At 40.5% G+C, this 27,920-nt stretch overlaps 2 protein-coding genes across 3 annotated transcripts in view; both read left to right on the forward strand.

Annotated features, from left to right (window-relative positions):
• Positions 1–26: 26 nt before the first annotated feature.
• Positions 27–19,112, forward strand: KLHL24 (kelch like family member 24). 2 transcript variants are annotated; one of them, XM_081191112.1, is made up of 7 exons: positions 27–177; positions 5,497–6,480; positions 7,725–7,909; positions 8,421–8,539; positions 9,061–9,249; positions 10,496–10,684; positions 12,663–19,112. In XM_081191112.1, the coding sequence occupies exons 2-7, from the start codon at positions 5,558–5,560 to the stop codon at positions 12,861–12,863; spliced, it is 1,806 nt and encodes a 601-aa protein (XP_081047238.1). In that variant the 5' UTR covers positions 27–177; positions 5,497–5,557; the 3' UTR covers positions 12,864–19,112. The 2 variants fall into 2 exon arrangements, with proteins under 2 accessions (XP_081047238.1, XP_081047239.1); XM_081191113.1 differs by lacking the exon at positions 27–177 and adding an exon at positions 1,677–2,191.
• Positions 19,113–21,288: 2,176 nt separating this feature from the next.
• YEATS2 (YEATS domain containing 2) overlaps positions 21,289–27,920 on the forward strand; it is a 43,514-nt gene continuing 36,882 nt past the window's right edge. The window contains exons 1-8 of the mRNA XM_081191103.1: positions 21,289–21,439; positions 22,482–22,570; positions 24,157–24,270; positions 25,194–25,291; positions 25,384–25,476; positions 25,722–25,961; positions 26,928–27,043; positions 27,192–27,353. Of these exons, the coding sequence (XP_081047229.1) occupies positions 24,171–24,270; positions 25,194–25,291; positions 25,384–25,476; positions 25,722–25,961; positions 26,928–27,043; positions 27,192–27,353 (809 nt within the window). The 5' untranslated portion in view covers positions 21,289–21,439; positions 22,482–22,570; positions 24,157–24,170. The remainder of the gene's footprint in view (positions 21,440–22,481; positions 22,571–24,156; positions 24,271–25,193; positions 25,292–25,383; positions 25,477–25,721; positions 25,962–26,927; positions 27,044–27,191; positions 27,354–27,920) is intronic.

Here is a 27,920-nt window from a genome sequence, read left to right on the forward strand (position 1 = left end):
GGCCGGCACATCCGTGACATCATGTGTTTTGGCTCTGGGAGGTCACATGTTTCGGGGTCTCCTTTGTTTTGAGTTGAGCTCGAACTTGAAGCAGACAAAAAGAGAGAGCGCGAGAGCGGAGGAGACCCGGAGCCGTTGCGCGGCTCCTTCTGATCGGCAGAAAACTGTGATTGACAGGTAAATGGCTTGGCTAAACTCAGCGGCTAAGTTGCAGGAGGCCAAAAGTATAATTGGGGTCCGGTGGCCGGCGCAGGAGTTATTTCCATTCGAAAAGGAGCATCAAGAGGTGCACAACCATAATAATATACCTACAATCGTAATGGGTTCGAATGCAGGGCTCGTGGTAACTCCCATTACAGTAATAATTACAAACAGAAAATATGTCCTCCCTTAACATTTATCTTTTCACCCCACCCCAGTCCGGCTTCTCTAGGAAACTTCGTATAAAATGAATTTCAGCGAAGATTAAATTGCGTCTGGATTCTGCTATGGTGTTCTGTTTTGGGATCAGTTGTGTCAGATTTGCAAGGGAGAGAAAATGCCGTTAATACTGCAATGTCTAGCCGTTGTTATGTAGGCAGGGCAGAGATAATTTGCCCTGGCGCAATTTCCTCCTTTATCCTCCTGGCTAGTATTGAACACGCAGCGAAGCACAACGCCGTTAATACTGTCGAGCGCCTTGTTGGTGCGCAGAGAAAGGAAGTAGAGTTCAGCTGGAGGTGGAAAACAATGTGCGTGGCGCCTGGCGGAGGGGGGGGGAGAGCTCGCCTCTTTCCTAGGTCGGTACTTAAGGACACGTAAATTCCGGATATGCACTGCCGTTGGGCGAGGGGGAGCAATACTGCAAGTTCTTGATTTCGAATTGTAAAGTTGCGAGGCCTCTTGTTATATTAAGGAAGGCTTCGTGCTTCGGCACCCAAGGATTTCGAGTGGAATTTTTCCTCTCCCTACTTTTTTCCTCTCTCCTCTAAACAGTCCACCCAGTTGGACATCTACTCCGTAGATTGGCCAGGCATTTGTGTTTCAGGCCGGCACTAGAAAGCTGGATTGGTCAGAGAATGTTGACAGATCTGGATCAATCTCGCGAGCATCTGGAAAGTGTTCCATTCCTCCTCCTCCCCCCCCCCCCATCTTTTCAATGTTCCTGCGTTTTGATATGGACGGTCACCCTGGTCTAAATTTGGTGGCTGTTTTATACTAATGGGAATAGGCTGCTTCGTGCACTCCCGTCTTCGCTGGCGCATCATATTCCCATTGGGGTGAATCCTAGTAGCTGGAGCTCCCCCCGCCCTTGAGGTACTTGGCGAAGAGGCTGCGTTGGCTGCCAGTTCCTCTGGACCAGACCACTTTTTCAGGAGGGGGGAGCGAGGCCTCGCAAGGAACTGTTGGAACACGCAAGCCTTTGTGAGGAAGTGGAAATGCTGCTCCGACGCTTTGGCTTAGGACCCGAACCGCGAAGAAGCGTCGGGAGGCGGAGTCGTCTGAGGCCCAAAATATAATAGGGACCGGGTGACCATCCCCTAGCGCGTTATGGTTGGTTCTCCGCTCCCTTCTTCGGGACAGCTGGAGGAGAGAAAGGCGGGGGGGGGAGCGCTGGGAGAGTCGCACTCTCTAATTGGACATAAAAGGTGGGGGCGGGGCTTGCCTCCAGGGCTGTTCAGGGTGAAGGTGAACTGGAGGATGTTATCGCGTGCGCGCGCGGGGCCGAGGCGTTGCTCGGGTTCGAGCCGAGGCCGCTTGTATAACGGCTGGAACCGGACGCTCACTTCAGGTTGACGCGAGAAGGCCGTTATTTTGCCTCAAGTGCTTTGAAGTGACGCCTGCCTTTCAGTCACGCGCATGCTTTTACCCGAAGAGTTTGATTTCTCACATAACACAGTTCGAATGTGACTTAAGTCAAATGAACACCTTTCCTCCCGCTCAGTTAATACTGGGCTGTTTACATGTTCTTCATAGGGCCCGTTGATGCAGGAATACCAAAGCGGGTCTCGCAACAAAGCATACCTCTCCTCAGTAGAATGGGAAATAACGAAATCCCAGAAGAATGACGAGTGTTAGCCATAGTGACATTTCTTTTTACAGAGCAAACAAAACACACACACACACGCCGTAAAGGGTGGAAGGAGACTTGTGTAATTTCAAGATGATCTGGAAAGGAAAGAGGAAAATGTTGTCAGGCACTATTTGTCAGGTACTTTGGCTCTGCTTTCTTATTTTTTTAAAATGTTTTAAGGGAATTATCTGGAATGGAAAGAGGTGAACCTTTGCAACTGGCTAATAAGTAGCATCATAATGTTGACATTGACTTGCATTTCACTGGCGAGTTAAGCAGAATTATTAGTTGATCATATCTGTCCAAAGAGAACATTTTATGGAACGTTACGATTTCCTGGTAGTATTTACATTCTCAGATTTCAGCCCTGGGGTGGTGGGGCACAAAGGGAGTAGAATACGGTGAAGTGAGGGAGGTACATAGGTAACATTAGGTGAACACAAGGAAATACAGTTAGGCATATTGGGTCTTAAGGAAGTCAATATCAGTGTCCTGTTTCTGTTATTTTACTTGATCTCAGGTTAATTATAAGAAATTTGTTACAGCTGTGCATAAGTTACAATTCAGCCTCACCTACTCAGAACTGTTGTCAGGAAAGGTCAAGCTATATTTACACTGTATTTACAAAGAGCTAAGGAGATAGTAAAAAGACTGAACTGCGAACCATGACCTAAAACCTTACTTTAGCCATGGAATCATTTTGATGGCCTTAGGTGAACCATTCTTTTCTCTTAAAGGCATAAGAACAGCCTTGCTAGGTCATGCCGAAGTCCCATCTAGTTCACTTTTCTGCTTTCACAGTGGTCTGCCAGATGCTTATGGGAAACCTGCAAGCAAGACCTGAATGCTCTCTCCAGAGCCCTCCATATGTAATATGAGAATAATCATACTTACCTATATTACTGATCTTATTTTATTATTTACTCTCTATCTCACCCTTTCTCCAGGGCAGCAAATACATCACAACAAAACAACTTTAAAAAATACCTTTAAAACACGTCAGATCATTCAACAGTGATCTCAGGGTTGTCAGGAACAGTGCTTTCAGCCATTAAATGACTGGGTAAACAGGAATATTTTTAACTTCCTCCTAAAAGTCAGTAATGAGGAAAGGAGACACACCTACCCAGAGGGGGCATTCCACAAACAAGGAACCACTTCTGAATTGACCCCCATCATGAGTCGCTGCCAATCAGACAGCCTCCAGTGTTGGCACCTATATGCAAAGTGGTCCCCAGCAGCAACACCAGTATCAAAGTGTAGTATACAAAAGGCAGATACAGTCACGGTAAAAAAACCAACTTATTAATAACCTAAAATACTGTAAAACAGCCAGGAATATTTAAAAGCAGGAGTAGAATAAAAGTACATTTAAAGGTGGCCCTATACTAAGGCGGTCTGGAACTAGATGGTTTTCAAAGTCTGCCAAAAAAATAGATGAAGAGGACATGTACATGTACATGTGCCTCTCTTGGGAGGTCATCCTAAATTTGGGTGCCTTAGCAAAAGAGGCCATATTTCTCATCGCCACCTGCTTCATGTCTGTTGATGGGAGGACAGAAGGAACAGTCACAGAGACAGAATAAAGTTCCTGGAGAGATTCACATGGGAGGAGATGATTCCCAAAAATACCCTAGGCCCCAGACACTTGGGATTTAATGAGAAAAACAAGTACCTTAAATTGAGGCTGGAGGCAAACTGACAACCAGCAAAATTGGTAGGTGAACTGTATATACTCCAGTCTACTGACTCCAGGGGAATCTGGCAACCACATTTTGCACCAATTGGAGTTTCCAAACTGTCTTCAAGGTTATTTCCAAAGAAAATGCATTACAGAAATCCAACTTGGAACTAACTAGCTCGGAAACAAACTTAGCTAGGGCCAGACTCCGCTTATCCAGAAGAAAGTACGACTGAAGAACTAAATAAAAATATACTACAGCTACCTGTATATCTAAGAATACTCTAAACTGTGAACCTACTGCTTCAGGGGGAGTATGACCCCACCCAAAACCATCTATACACTTCCTCCAGGTTGTTGTAAAGATTATTGATATAGTGGATGTGAATCACTTTGTTCTAAAATGCTGTACAAATACATTTATTGCTATAATGGCTTAACTATTGAGTCTCTGAATCACATATTAAACATTTAATGTCTAGAATAACAAATGGTTTTAAGATGACTTTTTATGTCTAGTATTAAATATGGGTGTGATTGAGCAAAAGCAATGAAACTGTAAGTGCTATTTAACTTAAAGAGACAGCTTGAATTCTAGCAACTTATGTATATTTATCTAAAGTGGACAAGACCGAAGTGAGTTGGTTCTCTCTGCAGGAGTCATATGCCTCTAGAGATTGGAAACACACCTGGTAAATTCAGTCCGTTGATTTGTGTGAGATAATGCATGCATGCATAACTAATATATTCAGGGGGAATTTGGTTGTACAAGTGTAAATTGTTGCACTGATAGAACCAGTTAGTTGAATACCATCCTTTATTTTTTAAGCAAAGTTTTGACTGTAGACAAAAGCTAAGACAAGGAAGGTAGGAGCTAAAAATAAGGCTGCCCAAGAGAGATGCAGATGTTTTCAGGGACCGAAAGGTTTATACAAATACAGCCAAATCCTCCCTTTGCTGTACACTAGCTGAACTACAAGATACACCTGTTGCCTCATCCTCCCAACTAGATCCATGTTCCCAACTAGAGTTACGGTCAAGTCTACTTGTAGCCAGCAAGCACTCCTCCACTGATTCTGTTTCTTACACTGGGTCTGTGTTCATATTAGTTCCTGGTGGGTGAAGGGGAAGAGACTGGATCCATGGTATGATGTAGGAGGTTATCCAAAGCCCCAGGTGAGGTATTCAAGTAACTTGGCCGGTCAAGCTGCTTAACGTGTTTTTCAGGTGTGCTAGGGTTTTCTCTGGGGCCCCAAGCATCTTTGTTGCATTGTGTTCTCCCAGGATATTGATTATTCAGCCAATAGGGGCCCCAGATTCTAAACTTACATTTTAAAAACAGTCTCTGACCCTCCTAGAAAGAAAGCTCTGAAACAAAATGTGCAGATGCTCTTCAGAGTGATTCCTAACCTCCCTTGGTGGGTTATGAGTGCTCTTTCCCTTGACTTTATGCTTTGATGGTTGTGGGAATGAGGTTGCAGTCAGCAAGCGTAGTGGTTGGTGAAGCTTTAGCCTCTTTCTCTTTCAAGGTCCTTCATGGTATAGGACTGAAAAGTTCAGTATGAAACATGAGCATAGCTGGTATATGGGTGGCACTTCACTCATAAGGACATTCAGATGTCCTTGCATTGTGACTCAGTGATGTTATATGCATGACATCTTGGAGCCGGATGTTTAGAGAACCAAACCTGGTTACTATCATAATGTAATTGATGGCATTTGCAATTTGAACTAATACTTTGAAATTATTTTTTATCTTTAGCACCCAAAAGACGACACTCATCAATATTTTCTCCATGATATTATAAAGAGTTGATATAACAATGGTACTAATAATGTTGGGACGCAGATTGAACAGAGGGGAGAGCCGAGCTCAGGAATCCCCGGTCACGAAGCGTAAAGTTTTTGAAATGGACCCAAAGTCTTTATCAGGCCACGAGTTCTTTGATTTCTCTTCTGGCTCATCCCATGCTGAAAGCATACTGCAAATCTTCAATGAATTTCGCGACAGCCGCTTGTTCACAGATGTAATAATCTGTGTTGAAGGCAGGGAATTTCCTTGTCATCGAGCTGTTCTTTCAGCATGCAGCAGCTACTTCCGAGCTATGTTTTGCAACGATCACCGAGAAAGCAGGGAGATGTTGGTAGAAATCAATGGAATTTTTGCGGAAGCTATGGATTGTTTTTTACAATATGTGTATACAGGCAAGGTTAAAATCACAACAGATAATGTGCAGTACCTCTTTGAAACATCAAGTCTCTTCCAGATAAGTGTTCTGCGTGATGCTTGCGCTAAGTTCCTGGAAGAGCAACTGGATCCTTGCAACTGCCTAGGAATCCAGCGTTTTGCCGATACACATTCACTGAAAACACTATTTACCAAATGCAGAAATTTTGCACTGCAGAATTTTGAGGATGTGGCCCAGCATGAAGAATTTCTTGAACTTGGAAAAGATGAACTCATTGATTATATTTGCAGCGATGAACTGGTAATTGGTAAAGAAGAAATGGTTTTTGAAGCCGTTATGCGCTGGGTGTATCGGGCTGTTGAACTCAGACGCTCAGTGCTACAGGAAATTCTCACACATGTGAGATTGCCCTTGTTACACCCCAACTACTTTGTTCAGACAGTGGAAGTGGACCAGTTGATCCAAAACTCTCCTGACTGCTATCAGCTGCTGCATGAAGCAAGACGGTACCACGTACTTGGAAACGAAATGATGTCTCCAAGAACTAGGCCACGGAGGTAAGAGGGCTGGGTTGATTTTTGTTATTGTTACATTCCTGAATAAATTATTCATTATAGTGATAGCTTTTGTTTGAAACATTCAGTCTATTAAAAAACATTTAACCAATTGACCAGTTAACATTCTGTATTTTGTATCACCTCAATAAAGATGTGATTTGCTTTTTATCTTTAGGCTTCTTTGTGTTGAAAAATTAAGGAACAATATGAGACAGAGTGTGCGGGAGGGAGTACATCACTACCACACAAGAAATGTTAAACACATTTGAGTGCTTTATATTTCAGTTACTTCAGTTGTTATGTCTTGAAAGTTTCTGAAGGCTAGTTGTTTTTTTACTGAAACAGAGAAACATGACACCCCCCCTGAAAATGTGACTTGCAGTGCAATCCTAACCATGTTGAGATTTGGGAGAGGGCTCAATGGTAGAACACCTGCTTTGTATTTAGAAGGTCCTGGGTCCAATTGCCAGGTAGGGCTGGAAGAGACCGCTGCCTGAAACCCTGGAGTGCTGCTGCCATTCAGTGCAGGATAGTACAGTGGAACCTTGGTTCTTGAACTTAATCAGTTCCGGAAGTTCATTCAACTCCTGAAAACCAAGGTGCGGTTTCCGATTGGCTGCAGGAGCTTCCTGCACTCAAGCGGAAGCCACGTTGGACTTTCAGCTTCCGAAAAACGTTTGAACACCGGAACACTTACTTCTGGGTTTTCGGCATTTGGGAGCCAATTTGTTCGTCAACTAAGCCATATGAGAACCAAAGTTCCACTGTACTAAATTAGATAGACTGGTCTGAGTCAGTGCAAGGCAGTTTCTTATGCCTACTTAGAATTAAGTCCAGTGGGGCTTTTCTCCAAATATTTGGCTTTGAATTGCAGCTTTTTAAGCATGTCTGGATTTCTATAGTATGTGCCTATAGACTAGGGATAACTTTTCCTGCTTCATGTGAACTCTGGTCCATTAAAGCTAGTATCTAGTGGATTTGTTACTCTTTAAGGTGCCACAAGACTTTGTTTTAGTAAACTTGTGGATTTATTTATTTATTTTGGAAATTTTAAAAAAAAATGTTCTAAGAATACAAAAAAAGTATTTACTACTTTCAATAAATTAAGGACAGATGAATTGACTTTTGTTTTTCATGTTTTCTTCAAACCCCACCCCCGGTTAACTTCCAGATATTGTAACTTTCAGATTCTGGTTTATTTATTAGGTTTTTCAATAAACTACTTTAGTTTTTTCTGTTTCTAGGTCAACTGGCTATTCCGAAGTGATAGTTGTTGTTGGAGGCTGCGAAAGAGTTGGGGGATTTAATTTGCCCTATACAGAATGTTACGACCCCATGACAGGAGAGTGGAAATCACTGGCTAAATTACCAGAATTTACAAAGTCTGAGTATGCAGTTTGTGCTTTGAGGAATGATATCCTCGTTTCAGGTAAACAATTTATATTACACACAAAAGTACTGTGGTGAGAATACTATTATCATCAGTTTATGGAAGTCTTGTGGGAAATGGAGAAGTGGACTTAGTGCTACTTTTGCACATTGTCAGAAGCACTGAAAAGTGAATGCACAAATTACTTAGGCACCCACTTTTGGATAGCATTCGAAGATGTGATTTACATTACCACAGCTAAGTGATATGTGAAATGCACTTTACCACTGAGCACAAGTTTTCCCCAGCTAGGTAAACAGACACAGCATCCGAAGTGTAAACTACTCCAGAAAAAACTACATTGGTGAAAAGAGGTATTGCTTTAATTGCCCAGTGGAAAAGAATTCTAGGAAGTGTTTTCATACATTGGATTGTTGTGAACTTTATTTTCAGAAATGTACTTTTATCATGATATGGCTTTTTGTTTTTTTTGTCAACAACTGGGCACAATGGAGCAAACCCTTTGTTTAATAACAGCCAAATTCCTGTCTTGTCTTTTCTTTCAAATGAGGTGGAAGAATCAACAGCCGTGATGTGTGGATTTATAATTCTCAGCTTAACATTTGGATCAGAGTTGCCTCTCTAAATAAAGGGAGATGGCGTCATAAGATGGCTGTTCTTCTTGGTAAAGTAAGAGATATTTGTTATTATCTAATAACATGGTTGAAATGCACAACAAATATCTAGAAATCAGACTGCATTATCTCAATTCACTGCACCACTTTTAAAATTGAAATGGATGCCACCTCAGTTCTGATTTTTAGTCTGTACTATATAGAACTACACATTTTGCCAGTAAAAAAACCATAATTAAAGAAAATGGCTAAATAAAATAGTTTGTTTAGGAAGCCTCAGTTGTAAGCATGCACAATATGTGAGACTGTATATTATCTTTACAGTTCACACAGTGTGGAAATTCAGGAAGGAGCCTTAATTTCCAATATCCATGCTTTTTGGTGTATGTGAATTTGTAACTGTGTTAACTCCCTTTTCTTAAACTGCAGGAGGGGAGGGGTCGTTCCTAAAATACATAAATACATTTTCACAACTCATCGGGTCAAAGATGAAAACATTGAGGCTTTGTGTAATGCCACACCTAGGTAGCCAAGCAGTAAGCATATTCTGGCAAGATTCTCTCTTTACTTTTAAAGGTATATGTGGTTGGAGGATACGACGGACAAAGCCGACTGAGCAGCGTAGAATGTTATGACTCATTTTCCAATCGATGGACAGAGGTAGCATCTCTTAAAGAAGCAGTGAGTTCTCCAGCAGTTACCAGCTGCGTGGGCAAACTGTTTGTGATAGGCGGAGGTCCTGATGACAACACATGCTCTGATAAGGTTGGGTAATTGTATTCACTTTCTTTTCTCTATTTTAGTAACATTCAAAATGAATAATATATAAAAATTACTAGTAATTGAAAACCAGCGAGAACGTACAATAACATGTTGCAAGATATTCCCAACTCCTGTTCTAGGCTCCAGCAAACCTGAAACAGGAGCCTCATAGTTCTGTTCTGTGTTTTGGGTGGGGAGCCTTCAGGAGACATAAAAGGAAAATAGATACTTGTGGGGGCAGGGGGTTAATATTTATCCACCCTCCTAAAGCCTTTCCATGCTGTGCTATATAGAGCTCAGGCATTCAGTTTGCAGAGTGGGCTTCCCTTTCCTGAGCATTTCATTGCTTTGTAGTGGGAAGGAATGAGGTTTTTCATTCCCCATCTCCTAAAACCTTGCTTTATAATATGTATTCCAACACCCCTAATCCCTGCGTCCAGGCTTGTGTAAACTAGGGGTTTGAACCACCACCCACAGCCAGTATTTCCATTGTTCCTGGTGATAAGGCAGCTCATAGTATGCAGTCCTTATCAGGCTGTTTGGCGTGGAGGTTATCTTCTCTTTTTTGTAATGTGTTAAATAATAATACCTAACAAGTCCCCTAGGTTTGCAGAAATTGCTACATTGTTTGTGGGTGGCCTGATTTTACTGCCAAACCGATAGGCACAGGACCACCAAAGTTATTTTAGAGCCCCACCTTGCTTGGCATCTCTGGAGGGGGTTCCATTGCCTTTCATCCAAGCTTAGAGGAGAGTTATCTGAACTGGCACAGGATGGGCTGACAAAAAACAAATGGTCAATAGGTGGCATGAGGTATGCATGAGTGCTGAGTCCTCTGCCTTTCTTATTGTGTTAGGGAAATTTTTGACGCTTTGCAATGGGGTGGGATGGAGTAATTTTAATGTTTCATATTCCCCCAGGAATGGTGAAACCTCACTTTTGTTTGTGGGTTGCCCTGGCTTGTCTTCAAAGTGATTGGCATGGAGCAACAGAATTTTACTATTGGAAGGAATTATTATATAAAACAGATGCATTACTAATGTTTTGTCCCATGACATGAAGTCCTTATAGACTCTCACTTGCTAATTGGGTTGGCATGAAAAGTTCTTTGATAATTTGCAATTACACAGTTGACTTGCTCAGCCATTTAAAGATATAATTCAAACAGTCTAACAACTTGGGGAAGCTGAAACCATATCAAGGTAGAGTAGAAGAGCTTTGAAAGTAAAATGTGTTTGTTACTTTTCAGGTTCAGTCTTACGATCCTGATACTAATTCTTGGCTACTCCGTGCAACAATCCCCATTGCAAAGAGATGTATAACAGCTGTATCACTAAACAATCTCATCTATGTTGCGGGAGGGCTCACAAAGGCAATTTATTGTTATGATCCAGTTGAAGATTATTGGATGCATGTGCAGAATACATTCAGTCGCCAGGTAACAACAAAGATCTAGCAAAGTTGATCCTTTGTACACTGTATTTATCAAAATTCTAAACACATTGTGTTAGATCCAGATAAAAGCACATCTAATGAGGCTGACAAAAGCTAACTTTCTCCCCTGGTCCACAGCCTCGTGAAAAGGCTTCTTCAAAGCATCTAACAATACAATATTTGAAAACAGTTCAAGCAATCACCAAATGAAATTAAACTGGGGACGCTTTCATACTGTTGCTATTTTGGAGTGGATTTGCTCCTATACCAGGTTGCACAATTAGGTGGTTTTTTGCAACAAACCTTCCCCCCCACTCTCCCCCCAAAGTGAAAGTGCAATAAGGAAAGTGATGGGGAAACATATTAAGATGAAAGCTGAATAAACAGGTCTTCTGGAAGTGATCTAGTTTAAGCCATATTGAACTACAGTGGTACCTCGCAAGACGAATGCCTCGCAAGACAAAAAACTCGCAAGACGAAAGGGTTTTTTGTTTTTTGAGCTGCTTCGCAAGACGATTTTCCCTATGGGCTTGCTTCACAAGATGGAAACGTCTTGCAAGTTTGTTTCCTTTTTCTTAACACCGTTAATACAGTTGCGACTTGACTTTGAGGAGCAACTCATAGAACGCGGTGTGGTAGCCTTTTTTGAGGTTTTTAAAGACTTTGGTGATTTTTGAAGCTTTTCCAAAACTTTCCCGACACCGTGCTTCGCAAGACGAAAAAAATCGCAAGACGACAAAACTCGCGGAACGAATTAATTTCGTCTTGCGAGGCACCACTGTAGTGAGAAATGAACATGTAACGTACAGAATTTTAGAACTGAATAATGGGTGGAATTCACTGACAGACCACACCAGTACAGCTATGGGTCAGGATACTCCTTTACACAATACCATGATTTCACTTTAGACAACAATGCACATGCTATTTTAGGTGCTACTTATAGTTGTCAGTCAAAAATTCACCTTGGACTCCTATACCCTAAGAAGCAATCAAACAAGCTGATGCTAATGTTTCTTGGTCTGAATCTGATGAATGGCTCATTGCATACAGTAGAGCGTTCCAAACTTTTCATGTTGGTGAAACACTTTTTAGACATGCATCATATCACAACACAGTAATTCAGTTTTACTAGCTAACCAGAGGTTAAACTAACCCCTTTCCAGTCCTAGGAGCAGCACGGGGAGCACTTGTCCCACACAAACACACACACTGCAGCCAACACACTAACGTTGCAACAGCTTGGAAAGCTCTGGCCTACAACAGAATGCCTAACACTTAGTAGAATCACACAAACCCTACTGCTAGAAAATGGTTTATCATTTTGCTACAATACTTTTGTACCACATTTATAAAATCCATAAATAAGCATACTCTGGGGGTACCTGCCTCTGCTTATCCTATGTTTTTACTCCTGATTTTCCTCTCATCTGTTTTGTGTAGTATCCAATATCATTTTTGTCTGTTGTTTTGTAGTTTTCCATTGTTTCCAAAGTGTTTTTCTACCTAGTATTTAAGATAACTCACAACTCTTCTGCTTGTACTCCTTTTCAAATATTTCAGCATATTTCCTCATTTGCTGCCAGTTGTCCATCTTAATTTTGTTTTCCTCTTTCCATCATTCCTCTTTTATTATATAGTACTGTGCATCCGTTTTCTTAAATTTAAACTTACTTGATACTTATCTAGCTTTTTCCCAGCACAGTTGGCCAAGGATGGAATCCACCACAGATGTTCAACTATTGGGCCAAGATTAACAAAATGCTACAAAATTATTGTGCTGCCCAAATCCAAGCCCAAACTGAGGAAATAGTTTATTGTAGCCTAGCACATCTACTGTATTTTAGGGTGCATCAGGATCAGCTGAGGAAATAGTAGCCTAGCACATCTATTTTAGGGTGCATCAGGATGAGCATAACATACTAATAATCACAGCTATAAATGTTTTAATTATCAATTTTCTTCATGTATTTGATGAACAGGAAAACTGTGGCATGTCTGTGTGTAATGGCAAAATCTACATCCTTGGTGGGAGGCGAGAAAATGGAGAAGCTACAGATACCATTCTTTGTTATGATCCTGCTACCAGCATCATCACAGGAGTAGCAGCAATGCCCAGGCCAGTCTCATACCATGGCTGTGTGACTATTCACAGATACAATGAAAAGCACTTTAAACTCTAAAAAAGAGGAGAGTCTGTAAATACAAATAAGTGGCATATTAGAATCAGGATTTGAAAGCTGCCTTTTCCAAAGTACCATCTAGAAAGATACAAGATTGTACTTTTAGCTTTTAAAATTTTGACAGTGATTCCGAATGTAATTGTTAAATGTTTTCAATAACCACAGTTCAGTAATTTTTCCCAGAGCAATCCTAACCCTTGATCTGTACTGCTGGTGGGGTAAAAGATGGGCTCCCTCTATTGGGATCAGCTGGCACCGGGCTCTGCTGTCACAATGTCCCCCATTGTGCCCACTGAAAGTGCAACAGAGCAGGGCAGAACAGGGCCAGCAATGGATCTGCTAAATCCAAAGCAGATCCATTTCATGGCAAGGAGCCTGATTTGGGCTTCTCAGCTACATGAACATGGAGCTAGTGGAGCAAGAATGTTGGAAACTACTATCCCTACTTTCTCCCCCTTGTCAGCCCAAGTGCAGATGTCGTAGGGACTCTTCTGTTCTGTTCCACCCTGCTGTACCCTGGCCACAGTTAGGATTGCTCTGTCGTAACATATTCTGGTTTGAAAACTGTATCAATTTATATTAGTAATTAGATCTTGTTCACTTCTATGTTATCTGTAAAACAAAACACCTTGGATTGTGAGTGTATAGCAGTGCCTTTGGAAGTATTCATCCCTATTTTATATGAAGCATTATCTGCATATTTTCATACCTTATTTGTGGTAAGCACTGTTAACAACTTTACTGTTGCAAGTATGTGGGTGTTAGAATTGGAATAATGTCTGAAGATCTAAATAGCTTCAAAATATTGCATTGGCCTTTGGTAACACGATAGACCCCTCATCAGTAAGCACTATATGCACAGGGACATTCAGTGAGGAAAGCACACACAAATCACACATGGTTATTTGAATATAATCATGGGATTGCTTTAAAACTTGCTTCTGCACCAAGTCTGAGAAGCTATTGATTCTCCCTTGAGTGTTCAGAATTCCCACTTGAAAGCTATCTGAGCTCAAATCACAAGTACCCACTAGAAATGTTCTGTAGAACCTATGAAGATTTTCTCTGATTAAGATTAAATTTGTGCTCAGGTTCAGTATTGTTTACTGTTCTCAGATAGCAAGTCAATAGATCATAGGGGTAGGAAGTTCTTGATTGATTATGATAATACCTTTAGAACTAGTAAGTAAAAAAAACCTGTTGATTAATACCAGGTTGTCTTAGTTTTATTTTTTTAATGGAATAGGGCAGGCAATGCAGCTATTCTTGAAAATTTGGCAGAGAGCCACACCTTGTGCTATGAATCATCATCTGAGTTACTATATTTTACTGTAGCACTCCTTATACAGCATAAGTAAACCTGTTATACTTATTCATGTCTCCATGGAAGAATTCTGTTATACCTGGTCAATGAATTAGTAAGTGAACATGTAATTGTCACTCCACTTAATTTATGCTGTATTTTGTTAATGATCAGTGGCCTATGATAGACACAGCACAATATTAATTTGCTGCAAATGATAAATAACTGACACAGCTACACAGAGCTGACAAAATTAATTATGTAAACATGTCTAATACAAGAAAAGTCCATTATGCCATATTAAACTGTAATTTTAATTTGTACTTTTATGTCAGTTTCCTGAGCCTTACTTTGACAAGTTTCCTAACTCTAATATATGACAAAGTTTGTACTTACAGTGTTTACGTTGCTCTGAATACTATTCTTTTTAGGACACTGCATATGATGCTTATGTAAGCCAATCCATACCCTCTCTTTTTTATGCATTTCCATTTTACATTGTCCATCCAACGTATACTAGCTTTATGGAACTGCAAGGTTTATTCTTTCTTAAATTGACATTTTAGTTTTATGTAAAAATAGATTGTGAAGCAGTGAATGAAACAATGGTCCTTACAACTACTTAATCTGGCACATTCCAATGAATGCAATTATTAAGCAGTAAGTCTTGAGTTTTGTGGCCTTAGTATCTCTTATTTAACAGATCTGTTTTGTTAGGTGGTAGTTGAACCAATTTTTGTTTTCAAAAAAAGATACGACTCAAATGATCCACTGAGTGCTTTCTCATATGATATGACTCTGTTGAGTCTTTCATGTTCTGACTATGGATGCAACTACATAGTAGTATCATTGCCTGTGCTTCTATCATTGAGTAAATTGTGCTACTACTATTTTCTAGATGAAGCATCTTATATAGTGAGTATTCAATATTAGCTGTTTGAATGAGCAATACTGTATCTTAACCAAAGATTGCATTTCTCTGATCAATATTTCTTCTTCAAAAAATGACATAAACATTAATGCATGAAGTGTATATCACTTTGTATGCTTCTATAAAGAAAAAAAGGATGAAGTGGATCCTCATGCCATTATTCTTTTGAATGGGTATACATTTTAAAGAAGTAGTTCACAAGTGGCAGATATTAGACAATTTACTGGATGATACCCAATACCAATTTTTTCATGGCTACTCTTTTGAAGCCAACATTAAGCTTGGCTCCCATTGATATTGGGCCATGCAGAGACTATGATGTCTGCATTTTTTCTTTGCTGATTTTAACGCCACAATCACTGCAACCTTAGAACTTCAAGTTTAAACACACTTATCTGGGAAAAGGCCATATTTCTTTTGAATATACAGTACATGTATAGGATTGCACTGCAAATCATCTGTGTAACATCAATTATTTGAGACACTTAAATGATGCTAGTTTAAAAAATCTATTTGCAGTTGCAAATAAATCCAACTGCTTTTAGCTATTTGAAAATGGTACTTACGTAACTGCTTGTAGTTTGGCATATGTCAGGATAATCTTTGCTTTATGAAGGAAATTAACCTTCTTTACAAACTTTATATATAGTTTATTCTATCCTAATTTACTTGCATGCTCACTCCCCCTCCTTAGAGTCTACCTAAGTGGAATTCACATGGAAAAATTGATTAAGGGGGAAACAGCTGCATGTTTTAGTGATTTGCATCCTTCAGCATGAATCTTTATGGAATATATTTTTTCACTTTAACTCACCTAAGTTCACCTTTGCTGTACTGTGCTGGGTCCTTTTTTTGACTAGCCTCTGGTCTGTGCTTTGATGCTGCCACATAGCTTAGCCTCCAGGCAACCTGATACTCTGCATCAGTGCCTTTTTTCTGGGGTTGCACAAGGATACGCAGTACCGGCACCTTTTTTTCTAGAAGAAAAGCACTGCTCTGCATGTTTGTTCAGTCCCAAGAAGCAAAAGGGGGCGACTTCTCATATAAGGGATTACAGCCTTACTATACTAGCTGCAGCCTTGATCTTCAATCTGTGTTTACTGTGCCTTAAACCTGATCCTGGTTGTGATCCAGCTGTGGATACAATGAGGTCAACCACTGCCTAATTCTGATTAAACCACATTCATTTGTGGAATGGGCACACAAGTCATCTGTAAACCTCAGTAGTTTAATTGTACTTTTGTAGCCTCATCAAGGCTGCAGATTCTACCTCCTCAGTTATGCAATCTGGGTGCATATCCCATTCCTGGGAGAAAATACATTTGCTTTGACTTTTTCTATCTCAACACTGCTTGCACTAGTATTTTGACTTTTGATATGCAGAAGTAAAGTACTAAGTGGGGTATTCAACTCCAAGTAGATACATTGTAATTAATGAACATGACTAAGTTAGGTCCGTTAATTTCAGTAGGTCTATTCTGAGTTTGCTTATTTGAGTACCTTCCTAAAACTGGTGAAAATATGATAAAACAATGAAAGCAGAATATTTTACATGATGAAGCGATCTCAGGAATCACAGTTCATTTTCTAATTGAAATCAAATATACATTTAATCCAGTGATAACAAGTAGAAAGTTACTGATTTATATCCAAGTGTCCTAAGAAAGAAAATATTTGTGGAAAGGAATGAGATTTGGCAAACCAAAAGTTCTCATTCCTATGAATAAGAACCATTGCCAGACAACACTTGGAATATTTTGTACTCTTTGCTTTTGTACTCATGTGGTGAATAACTGTACAGTCATTGTCAGGAAAGATGGCAATTAACTATGACCTAATGAAGCTCTGGGTGTTTTTTTAATGCTGTACATATATAATGTTTGTGTTTACAGTTCCTTCTGAATTGCATGTATAAAGTCGTGCTTGCTTTGTAAATACACTCAGCTTTTTATAGTTGTGAAGCACCAGCCCAGATATATATTGGATTTCATCTTGAAGTTGTTGGTTTTGGGTTGTTGGGTTTTTTAAACCATTTTAGAGGTCTTTTTCAGTTGATTAAAGTTGATACAGACAATTATCAGTAAACAGTTAACACATATAGTTAAAATTGCAATATATATTTAGGCAATAATGCTTTTTAAAAAGTAAGCAATTTATTTACTTGACAAAATAGATTTACAGTGTAAGCCTATATGTATCTACGCAGAAGTAGGTCACTGAGTTCAATGGGGCTTACTCCTAGCTAAGTAGGTATAGGATTGCAGCCTTAGTTTTAGCTATAGCCCCTTGTGAGAAAACAGTTGCTGAACATATAACATAGAATCATATATCTTGCAAAAGATACCTGTTCAGCAACATTTCTTGGACTCTTGTAAACAAACTTACTTCAAGAGCAATTCAAAAACTGACTTGTTGAAACATAGGAAAATGTTATCTGCATGCAAAATGAAGATATCTATTTGCATTTGGTGAGCTCAATAAATATTCACAGTGGTTTCAAAAAGTAAAATGTATTCATATTTGGTTACTGCGTTTGCTTGCTGCAATTTTTTTAACTTGCCCAAGAATGTATATTAACACTACCAGTTGCATGAAAGAAGTAGTGAAGGAATGGGTGTTAACAATTTTGATATTGAAATGAAACATTTGTTAAGGATTTTGTTTTGAAAGATGTGAGTTTTCTACCTGTGCTTCCATTTCTCTAAAACTTGCAGACCCGGAAATAACTTTAAATTTATTATTGCAATCTAATCCTTAGAAAAACGGCATTGTTTCAATCTGCTTCTTTAAAAATATTGCACCCAAAATTTGAGGTGAGTGCCTTCTAGATTTGCCTCCTTGGCAAGTCTAGTACATTCTGTTTTACATAATATCATGTACACCGCAGGAAGGTAGAATACAGACTTGTGAGATGTACTGTACTTTGTTTTTACTAGAATATCAAGATCCTGAAACCACAGCCAGATACAAGATACAGTGATAGTTTGGAATGGGGCTAGTTTGAGAAATGTACACCTAGAATTAAGGAACAGGGCACCTTGAACACATGCTCAGCCCCGTAATTTGTTCTCAGTACCAGAACTGAACTCACTGTTTCTTCAGAGAAAATTCTATGCCCAGTTTCCTCTAAAGCTTTCCAATTCTTGACAGTCCAATTTTGAAATAGTGAAAAGCCTTTTATGTTGGCGTTATTACTATTGAAAAGCAGAAATCCTTGCTGATATACTGCAAATAGTCAAGAGATCTACTTGCAGATCCTGATCTATTTCCATATCCATCCAGAAACTCTGTCACTTTTAAGTATCCTGAAAAGGTTGCTTTTGCAAGATTTTCAGATTTAGCAGTTTGACGTGGGTATACAGTGAGTTAACTTGGTACATTTCAAATCAGATTCTTACATGAGATTTGTCCTCCTAATATAACTGAGAAGTACGTTGCTTAATATTTTTCTTACCAATGAAAAACTCAAATACGCCAACATTCCTTTTCAGTTCAGTTACAGCGCTTTCTGAATACAGTAATTATGTCAGTACTGCAGGATAAATGGCAGCTAAACATATAAAACTCATCATGTGAAATCTTACAGTTGTAACTCAAGGATTTCATCTAGTGACAGCAGTTTTAACAATTATCACTCATTTATGTGCTTTATGAATGCACTGCCCTACCTAAGTCTGTTCTCAGAACTATGTTAACACTTAGTTTGTATTCTTGTAATACTCAAATGATTCAGACAATATTTTAACGTTTTGTGTATGTATTTATAGGTATGTGTGATTTGCTCTTGTAATCATTTTATAATATTAAATATGATTATTTAGAAATTATACATTTAAAGCTACTGTGTAATGATATGTAGCAGTATTTAAGTGTGTGTGAAAAGCATGTGATTTTAGCTTCTTTTGTATAATTAATCCAAAGAATAGAGAATCTGTATGTTTGTAAACAAATCTATTCTTGGTGTAATCTTTGCCAAAAAAATCAAATTCTGAATAAATATTGCTAATTTGCATAATTTTTGTTTGCCTTTTTTCTTGTTTTTTTTTCTCATTGAGAATTTTATCCAGCCAGAGTTTGGAAAACACAGGTTCATAAAGATTGGCCATATGATTCCCAAGCCTATATACTCTGACTAAACCTCCTTTGTTTTTCACTGCCACATCTATGTTGGTTTTTCACTTCTTGCAGATGGAAATATTTATTTTCCCTGTGTTCAGAAATACAGTTTACTATTGCTGGGAAGATGCCATTTTACACAGCAAGCACTGCTGTTTTCTGAGTTTTATGTCATGCTGGCTCAGACCAAGTCTTGGTCTGTTCACAAGCCAGGATATACTTAAAGATGAAAATTCAGATTCTGCAATAGATTTGGTACAAGGCTATATGCTACTGAGCTTATATAATCATGCTTATAACTGCATCTGTCTGCATGAAAATCTCCATTACTCAAAGTATGTGCCCTTAGTCTGGTGTCCAGTTGGCAAGTTCCTTGCATACTTGTAACTCAGTAAAAGATCACAACCTTGGCACTGTAGGTCCTTTTATACACAGTTTTAAAGTATCAAAGCTGAGACTAGTTTATAATACTTTGGTGTGCTGCTCCTTATTCAGTTTAGAGTTTCAGATAGGAACTAGGATATGAAAAATACTGTGTGATGAAATACCGTAAGTTCAGAGCCACCTCAAAGCATGTCACTGGTGCCTACTTCACTATATCTACCACCTTATCACATTCAACATTGCAGATAACTTGGTTGTTATAATTCCTCCTCTAAACACTACCAATATAATTTTTGAACTCGCAAGATTCAAAATGGTGGTCAACCAAAATTCTTCTCCCAAGTAGCAATTTCCACAACAAGCTTTCCATCAGCCTACACTGTCTGAATTATTACCACGGGGGGGGGGGGAGAGATAGACCCTGTTCCCTAGACTATTAACAGCTAAGCATCAAAAATGCCACCCATTTTCACTACTGTTTGTGCACTTAGAGCCACTGGTTCACATGGTGAACAGGACTGACAGCGAAATTACTTATAACCATGGGCAAAGCCAAGGGGGGCAGGAAGGGGCAGCTGCCCCCCTAGATCAAGTAAAACAATAGAAATACTTAACTTACTGACCAATCACGACAGTTCTGGCCCCCTAACAAAACTTCTGGCCCCCCAACAAAGTCCTGCCCGCAATAACAAAAATCCCGCCTACACCCATGCTTATAACTGTAAAGTTATCAACAACAAAAAACCCATTACATATCACCATGTTCACAGGGAACACTGCCCTATTTATTTCCAACCTGAATAATTAGATCCCCATGTTAATGTTGTTGATGAAGAGTTATGGGAACTTGGCGAAAGAGTTTGGGAGCATCATTTATCTCATGAAAGGATTCGTCAAGCCTGGAAAAAAGGTGGGCAGCAGATATGTGGAGACGAGGAATTCCCCCCTCTTCTTTCTTTTGGACTCCTTGTTCGTGAGAGATCAGCTGAGAAATCTCGTCCTTTCCGGTTGCATGTGATCTATATACTAAAGGGCAACCCATTGCCCAAAATCACAGCTTAAGGAGCCGTTCAAAAATCTACCACTACATTGGTTCTAGGTTCATTTTAAATTTAGCCCGATTTGGGGGGGGGGTGTGTGCTGCTGCTCTATAACGGACCAGCTTCCCAAATTCTAACCCCTAATATTGCAAACTAGCAGTCCCCTTTTTATTACTATTGTGGGGCCCGAATTGCTACGGGACAAAAACAATGTTGCAAAAAGCAATTAAAAATCGCCAACGACCAAGGCAACAGGTGATAAAACATTAGTCATAAGAAGAAAGGAAAAGTACTAAAAAAAACCACAACCCTTTCTCAAGGAAGGAAGGAAGGAAGGAAGGAAGGAAGGAAGGAAGGAAGGAAGGAAGGAAGGAAGGAAGGAAGGAAGGAAGGAAGGAAGGAAAGAAAGAAAGAAAGAAAGAAAGAAAGAAAGAAAGAAAGAAAGAAAGAAAGAAAGAAAGAAAGAAAGAAAGAAAGAAAGAAAGAAAGAAAGAAAGAAAGAAACCAGCTCCTCGGCTCCTGCAGCCTCTGGGCTTTAGGACGCGGGAGATGCTTCGCGGCTGCAAAGAGAGCGCCCTGCCGGCGGCGCCCCCTCGCGAAACCGGCTTCTCCCAATGCCCGCCCCTTCTCCGCTCTCCGCCTGCGCAGCCGCGCCCCGCCGTCGCCGTGACGGGCAGGCGAGAGGGGACGGAGTTGATGGCGGCTGCGCGGTAGAGACGCTGGCCTCGCTGGAGCGCAGGGCTGGGCGGAGGCGAAAGGGACTGGCGGCGGCGGCCCGTCGGGACGTCTTCGGCGAAGGCGGGTGAGTTGCGCGGCCCCGAGTCGGAGCTCCGCTTCCCGCCCGCGGGGCTGAGGAGGAGCGGGGCGTTTGCGCGCGGGGAGGAGAGCGCCCCCCTCTGGCGCGGGGCCTCGACTCTGGCGGCAGGCGCGGGGGTCCCCTTCGCAAGAAGGGGGTGTCGAGGCGCTCGCCTCCGCGGGAGTCCCCGAAGTTTGCTCGCTTGTGCAACTCGGTCGGCGCGGGAGCCGAAAAGTCCCATCTCGCACCCCGATCCTGGCCGTGCTTACTTGCTGCTGGAAGGAAGACCCGCGGTAGCTTATGGTTAACTTTACTCCAAGTTAGCCCTCTGGGAGCTGCAGTCTTGCGGGCACGTGCAGCCCCAGTCCCGCGTCGACTTTGCTACCTGTCCCGCGGACTGCAACTGGTTCGCCTAACTTTGCAAAGGATCGGGATGTTAAAGATTTTATGGCCACCTGGAAACAAGTTGCCAGGCACACATAGGACCAGCGCATTGTTGTTTCTCAAAGGGGTCTTCCCAAAGGCCACCCTACTGAGTTTTGCTGGGGATTATTGTTATGATGGGTGAACATCCTGCTAGGAGCCATCCTTGGTGTGCTTTCCCTTGATGCTCCGGCAGTCATTCAGGCTTGTTCTGAAGACCCTCGCAAAGTTGGCTCCTAATAGCACAAATGGCTCCTTTGCAAACTAGCATGCCACAGTGACTCACTGTTCCTGTGCCAGCTTCTTTGTAGACCCATCATAACTTGCTTTCCAGTGCAATCTTATATTCCTACATCTATTCTGAAGTAAGCCCCATTGTGCTTAGTAGTACAAATGAGCTTTTAAGTCCCACGGTGTTTGGTAGTAATGCACCAAAGCAGCATTTTGTAATGCCTAATAATAGCTTGAGCTATCAACTTGTTTTGCTTTGGTCACTCGTAGTTGTGATTTGGTAAATTCAGTTGGAAATTGAAATACTATTCTGCTCGTAATAGAACATGCTGGGAAACTTGAGCTTCAAGAAAACGATTGCTTTCACTTGTCTAAAAGAGTTTTTATTCAACAGGGGTCACTGAAAAGGAAACTGAACAGCCTTCAACAGAGATACGGTGACATTTGAAGGAAAACAGATTCTGCCTTTTTGACACATCTGAGGTAAAATATTGCAGAAAGGGTTTTTCCATTCATAATGGCCTTTCATTGTCTTTCTGTGTGAGTCATTCACTGAAGACATCTATGTATTCACTCACATGTCTTCGCACATAACTTTGCTAAGGAGAATGAACAGCAAAAGGAAGGTTTCGACAATGTATGAAGAAATAATTGTGCAGCATTAGGGGCTTTGTTGGCGGCTGCTCACACATTCGCCCTCTCTAGGCATTCTGATGCCTGGTAGAAGAATAATCCAAGGGGGGCACGGGCGGTAGCTCTGTCCCCCCTTGTTGCCATTCTCTTCACCCCCCATGAGTAGTAATATGAAGAATATCTGTCTGGTGTCGCAAACAACAAAATGAAAATAGTTCATCATAATAGCAGATTATGCAGTAATAGTAGCCCTCAGGTGTTCTGATGCTGTGTAGATAAATTATTGCAATAGATGCACACACAGAGGGATGGGTATGGTGCTTTGTCCTTTGTTATTCTCTTCACCCTCCAAGTTAGAGGACAATTGGGAGCCTTCTGAACTCACGACACATTTTAGAGCCCCGGAAAACACGCTTCTGGAGTGTGAACATAATGATAAGTCTGAATACCTTGCTCATCCTTATGGGGTGCCCTCATTGTAGTTGCTCTCCATAGCTTCAGAATGCCTGACTAACACTATTGTTACTGCAAAATCTGTTGGACTGGACTCTTTTCACTTTGTTATTTGAGGCTCCGTTAGGATGATAACTTTTCAGAGATTTGGAGGCTGTATAGTGGAGCTGTCTTTGCCTGTGGTCTAGTGGTTTATTTCTAATTTTTTAATATCATGTTTATCCTGTCATGGTCACCTCGATTTAGCAGGCATTTCAGATGGTTACCTCCCGCAAAAAACAAGAGAAACTCGTAGAAATGTAGCCAGCAATAGATGTGCGAATGAGTTTTTGTGTGACTATCGCTTTTGATAGTTCAAAGAAAAACAAGGTACTTACTCTGATTCATAGACCAAAAGAGCTTTTTTTTTTAAAGAGGAAAATAAGAAAAAAGAAAAATAGGACAGGTTCTTACTGCAAAGTAGCTCAATTCATAATCCAGTTTGAATGAGCTGAATTACTTTGTAGATCTTGGTGGAGTTTTGGGAAGCTGTTGAGACAGAAGCTGAGTTCACATATTACTTGTGTGATATTACTCAAGATTTCAAGCTGATGCAGGGCTGCGTTTCTCCTGATATTGTGGTGTTCTGCTAGCTCCACTATCTGATGTCTGCATGTTGCACTGCTTGTGTTTAAGTGCACAGGGTTCCTAATCCTGCAGAGCCCCTAATTGTTAGCAGTTGTTTATGTGTAGGGGTTCCTTCGGAGGCAACCATGTTTCAATGTGCCATCATCAGAATAGATATAGCAAGACATTGTGAGATGAAAAGCGTGGTCCTGTTCTGGGTTGAAACTATGAGTACCCTACACGCAAGTAGCATATAAATAGATCTGTATTCTTCCACCCAGTTGGAAGGTTTACTTCTTCTGCAATGTGACTTTATAAATGGAAAGATGTTCTCAGATGTTTGAATGCACTGTTTGTCCCCCCCCCCTTCCCTCTAGTGAAATCGCCAAACATGTCAGGAATCAAAAGAACTATAGAAGAGATGGACCCAGACTACGAGGAGATCTCGCATGTACCTACAAATAAACGTCATAAAGCAGTTGAGCAGTCAGGTAAAAAATAAAAAATAAATTCGAAAATTGAAGTGGGACAGAGATAAGAGGAGTAGAATATAGTCTGTCTATAGGTATTGGTTTGTGTTAGATTTCTAAAATATGCAGAACACTGCTGTTTTTCTTTCACACTAATAGAATTGGTTTCAATGTTTCTTTGTGTGAAATTCAAGAGCTTGACTGATGGATCAAGTGCCACCATTTCCCATTTAATTTTATTAAAAACTTAAATTGCTATAGCCAGACTGTACCTGAACTGCAATAATACTTGATATTACAACACTCTTCTCACATGTTCTGTGGCAGTGGATTTTAAAAAAACAACAACAACAAACCACCACCTGCACCACAGCTATGAGCTTAATTAGTCTCTCTCTCTCTCTCTCTCTCTCTCTCTCTCTCTCTCTCTCACACACACACACACACACACACACACACACACTTATATAAAAATATAAAACATTTGGGTGCAAGCTATGCATCTAACCAAATGTGTAGTTTGGTCCACATATGGGTTGCTGAATTTATGTGTCCAACTAGGCTTTTGATGAAGATCTCCTGAAATGGATTGAGTGATTGTCTGTTTAACTTCATCAAGCCCTTGTAAGAGCTTTCTTTCACCAATCTTCAGATTTTGGAGCTGTCATTCATGTGTTCATATATCAGTTATTGTATTGTGGTTCTTTAAAATATTACATATTATTCTTGTACATGGGTGCACACACACATATAAACAAATAAGAATGGTGTACTTTTTTCATTTCTTCATACTTGGCCTGGTCATTTTGATACTAAAATGCAAGCAAAAATTAAGCCAGAAATCCACATCGTCTTCCAGGCATGGAGGACTGTGTTGTTGCAAATGGCCTTAACTTTCTTGCCCATAAGAATATTCTTCTTCTTTGTGGACTCTTCCTGAACAGCACGAGATGCTGCAGTACAGAAGATTGAAGCAATTATTAAAGAACAGTTTTCTGTAGAAATGAAGAATAAAGAACATGAGATTGAAGTCATAGATCAGGTATATAGATTTCAAGCTCAGTATTCTATGGGAAGGGTTACAGTCACTACATAATGGGACTTTCATCTTCTCTCCCCCCCCCCTTTTCATAGCGCTTGATTGAAGCAAGAAGAATGATGGATAAACTGCGAGCCTGCATTGTTGCAAACTACTATGCTTCTGCTGGTCTTCTTAAAGTCGGAGAGGTAAAACTGATAGTAATGGAGCATGTGACTTTTTGAAAAAAAAATTGCATTTACAAAAAAGGAAAACTGCCAGATGTTTGGTGGTCTGCAACCTCCAAGGAAGCCATGGTCAGATGGGTGCTTCTGCTACACTCTGCAAGTGTTTATCAGCACAATATATGCTTTGATCAGGTGGACATGTTACTTTCTGTCATAACTTTAATTCTGAGCAAAATTGAGATGTGCTGCCTTCTTTGTTGTTTCAGGGAACCAAGACCTGTGATCCTATGGTTTTTAACCATCCATCTATCAAGAGATTTTTGGAATCTCCCTCCAGATCATCATCTCCGGCTAATCAGGGGTCAGAAACTCTGTCAGTTAACCATTCAGAGAGTGAATCATCCCAGCACATGGACTATTTGATGGGAAAGGACAATGGCAACCTGGATGTAGAAGAGCGATTATCAAACAAGCTCGACCAGAGGCTGAGCAAGAATTCTGGGCAGGTAAAATGAACCTGAGGTTTTAAAACAAGGCAGGAGGAAGGGGGGGGAAATAGTGTTCTTTTGTATACAAAGGCAGACATGGCAAATATATTCCTGACTTCTGCTATGTCTTCTGAAATCCACAGAGATGGTTTCATCTTCAACACCCCTCATTAGCACTGTTGTAGAAAGGGGTCAATTACAGGTCTCGTTATATTGCTTTTTGCTGCCTGTTTTCTGCTGATGTAGCACTATGTGCAGCAATAATTTCAAAATCATTGTGCTCCATCATCCACAACATTCCCCCCCTTCTTAACTTTTATTTTTCAGCTTCTAAAAATATATGGAACAAATAATCCCTATATACACCTCTCCAATAAATGTTCCATGCATATACAATTCAAATAATACAGTCAAACATTAAGTTTGTAGATAATTTAGAAGTGATTACATCAGTTAGGTGCTTTCTAGTCCATGTCTTGGCAGATTGTCCCAGAGTGAGACATTAATAACATTAAATGGCTCAAAGTTAGTTCAGTTTCTACAACACGTTTGGAGAGGGCAGAGAAATGGGTTATTTTCATCTTAGTTTTTTAATGTGAGGGAATTACGGTCCCTGTCCCTCAAAGGAATGAAAAGAAATTTAATCCCCAGTATTGGCAGACCTAGCCCTTTACGTGATGAGGCAGAATTTTTTTTTCATGGAATGTACCTAAATTGACCTTTTTTTTTTGTTCTGCAGCAGCTCCACGTCTCCCTACTCTTGCTTAGATTTGCAAATGTGCTAAATACCTTTAAAACGGGTATTTTAAAATATGCTGGTCGTTTTATCATTTTCAGGGTTGTTCTCTATTGACCTTTTACTGCAGACAGGTGTATGTCCTTTTTGCAACTTAAACAGTAGCTGCATTTTCCTTGCAGGGGGATAAAATTAGAGTAAATGTGTGCGTAAGCAGATTTCTAAACAGATTTCTATTTTGTCCCCAGGGCACTTCTGGTGTTGCTAGAGGTCACAAAGGGGGCCTGAGAAATGCTGGTCACTCAAATGATGAACATTCGCGGCTGTTTGTGAAGAAAACCATAGTAGTTGGCAATGTCTCCAAGTTAGTACCTGAAGTCTTGTTCTTGTGTGTTCTTTGACTGTTCGCCTGGAATGTGGATCGCACCTAGAGAAATGGCTAAACAGTGTGCGGTTTAATATTTCAAAATGTAGTGGAATTGATTTAAGTGATTATTTCTGCCCTCTGCCAGGTACATTCCTCCTGACAAGAGAGAAGAGAATGACCAGTCCACTCATAAGTGGATGGTATATGTACGAGGGTCCCGAAGAGAACCCAGCATTGATCACTTTGTTAAGAAAGTCTGGTTCTTCCTTCATCCCAGCTACAAACCTAACGATCTTGTTGAAGTCAGGTAACAGCACTTTCGGTGAAACTTCCAACTTGCCCCAACTGACTGACAGATTTTCAGAACCTCAGTGATTTTTACTTAGGGGTTGGGTTCCAGTACTCTGGGAAGGGGGTTCAAATCCTCTCTGGCTGATATGTGGCATCATATGCCCAAGAAGGTAAACGCAGAAGAGTGCATAACCCTTCCCCTACCTGCTGTTTTTCAGTCAAGATCTTATGCATGAGTAAGCCTGTATCTGGAGCCCGGCAGAAACAAAAGGCATACTGAGCAGAAAACAGATGGCAGAGATTGTGTGAAGCAGCTCAGCTCCTCACCCCATCTGTGTGCCTTCTCAGAATTTCAGCTTTCTGTCTGTTTTTCTAAGCATGGTGCTGAGATGTGTATTTAGCTATATTGCAGCTGGGGAACCCGGGGTTCTTCAGATGTTGTTGGCCTCCAGCCAGCTCCCACTAGCCCCAGCCAACATGGCCAATGGACAACGATGATGATTATTACAATTTATTACTCTCCCTTCACCCTAAGGTTCCAGGGCAGGTTAATAGGTAAAAAGGTAAAGGACCCCTGGACAGT

This window comes from Podarcis bocagei (assembly GCF_964188305.1).
Source record: "Podarcis bocagei genome assembly, chromosome: 4".
NCBI classification, from domain to species: Eukaryota; Metazoa; Chordata; class Lepidosauria; order Squamata; family Lacertidae; genus Podarcis; species Podarcis bocagei.

Bases quoted from the DNA above. Each gene is read 5' to 3' on its own strand.
- KLHL24 (XM_081191112.1), top strand. From the start codon at position 5,558: ATGGTACTAATAATGTTGGGACGCAGATTGAACAGAGGGGAGAGCCGA. The intron at 6,481-7,724 runs GTAAGAGGGCTG...TTCTGTTTCTAG, and splicing joins CCAAGAACTAGGCCACGGAG to GTCAACTGGCTATTCCGAAG. The intron at 7,910-8,420 runs GTAAACAATTTA...CTTTCAAATGAG, and splicing joins GAATGATATCCTCGTTTCAG to GTGGAAGAATCAACAGCCGT.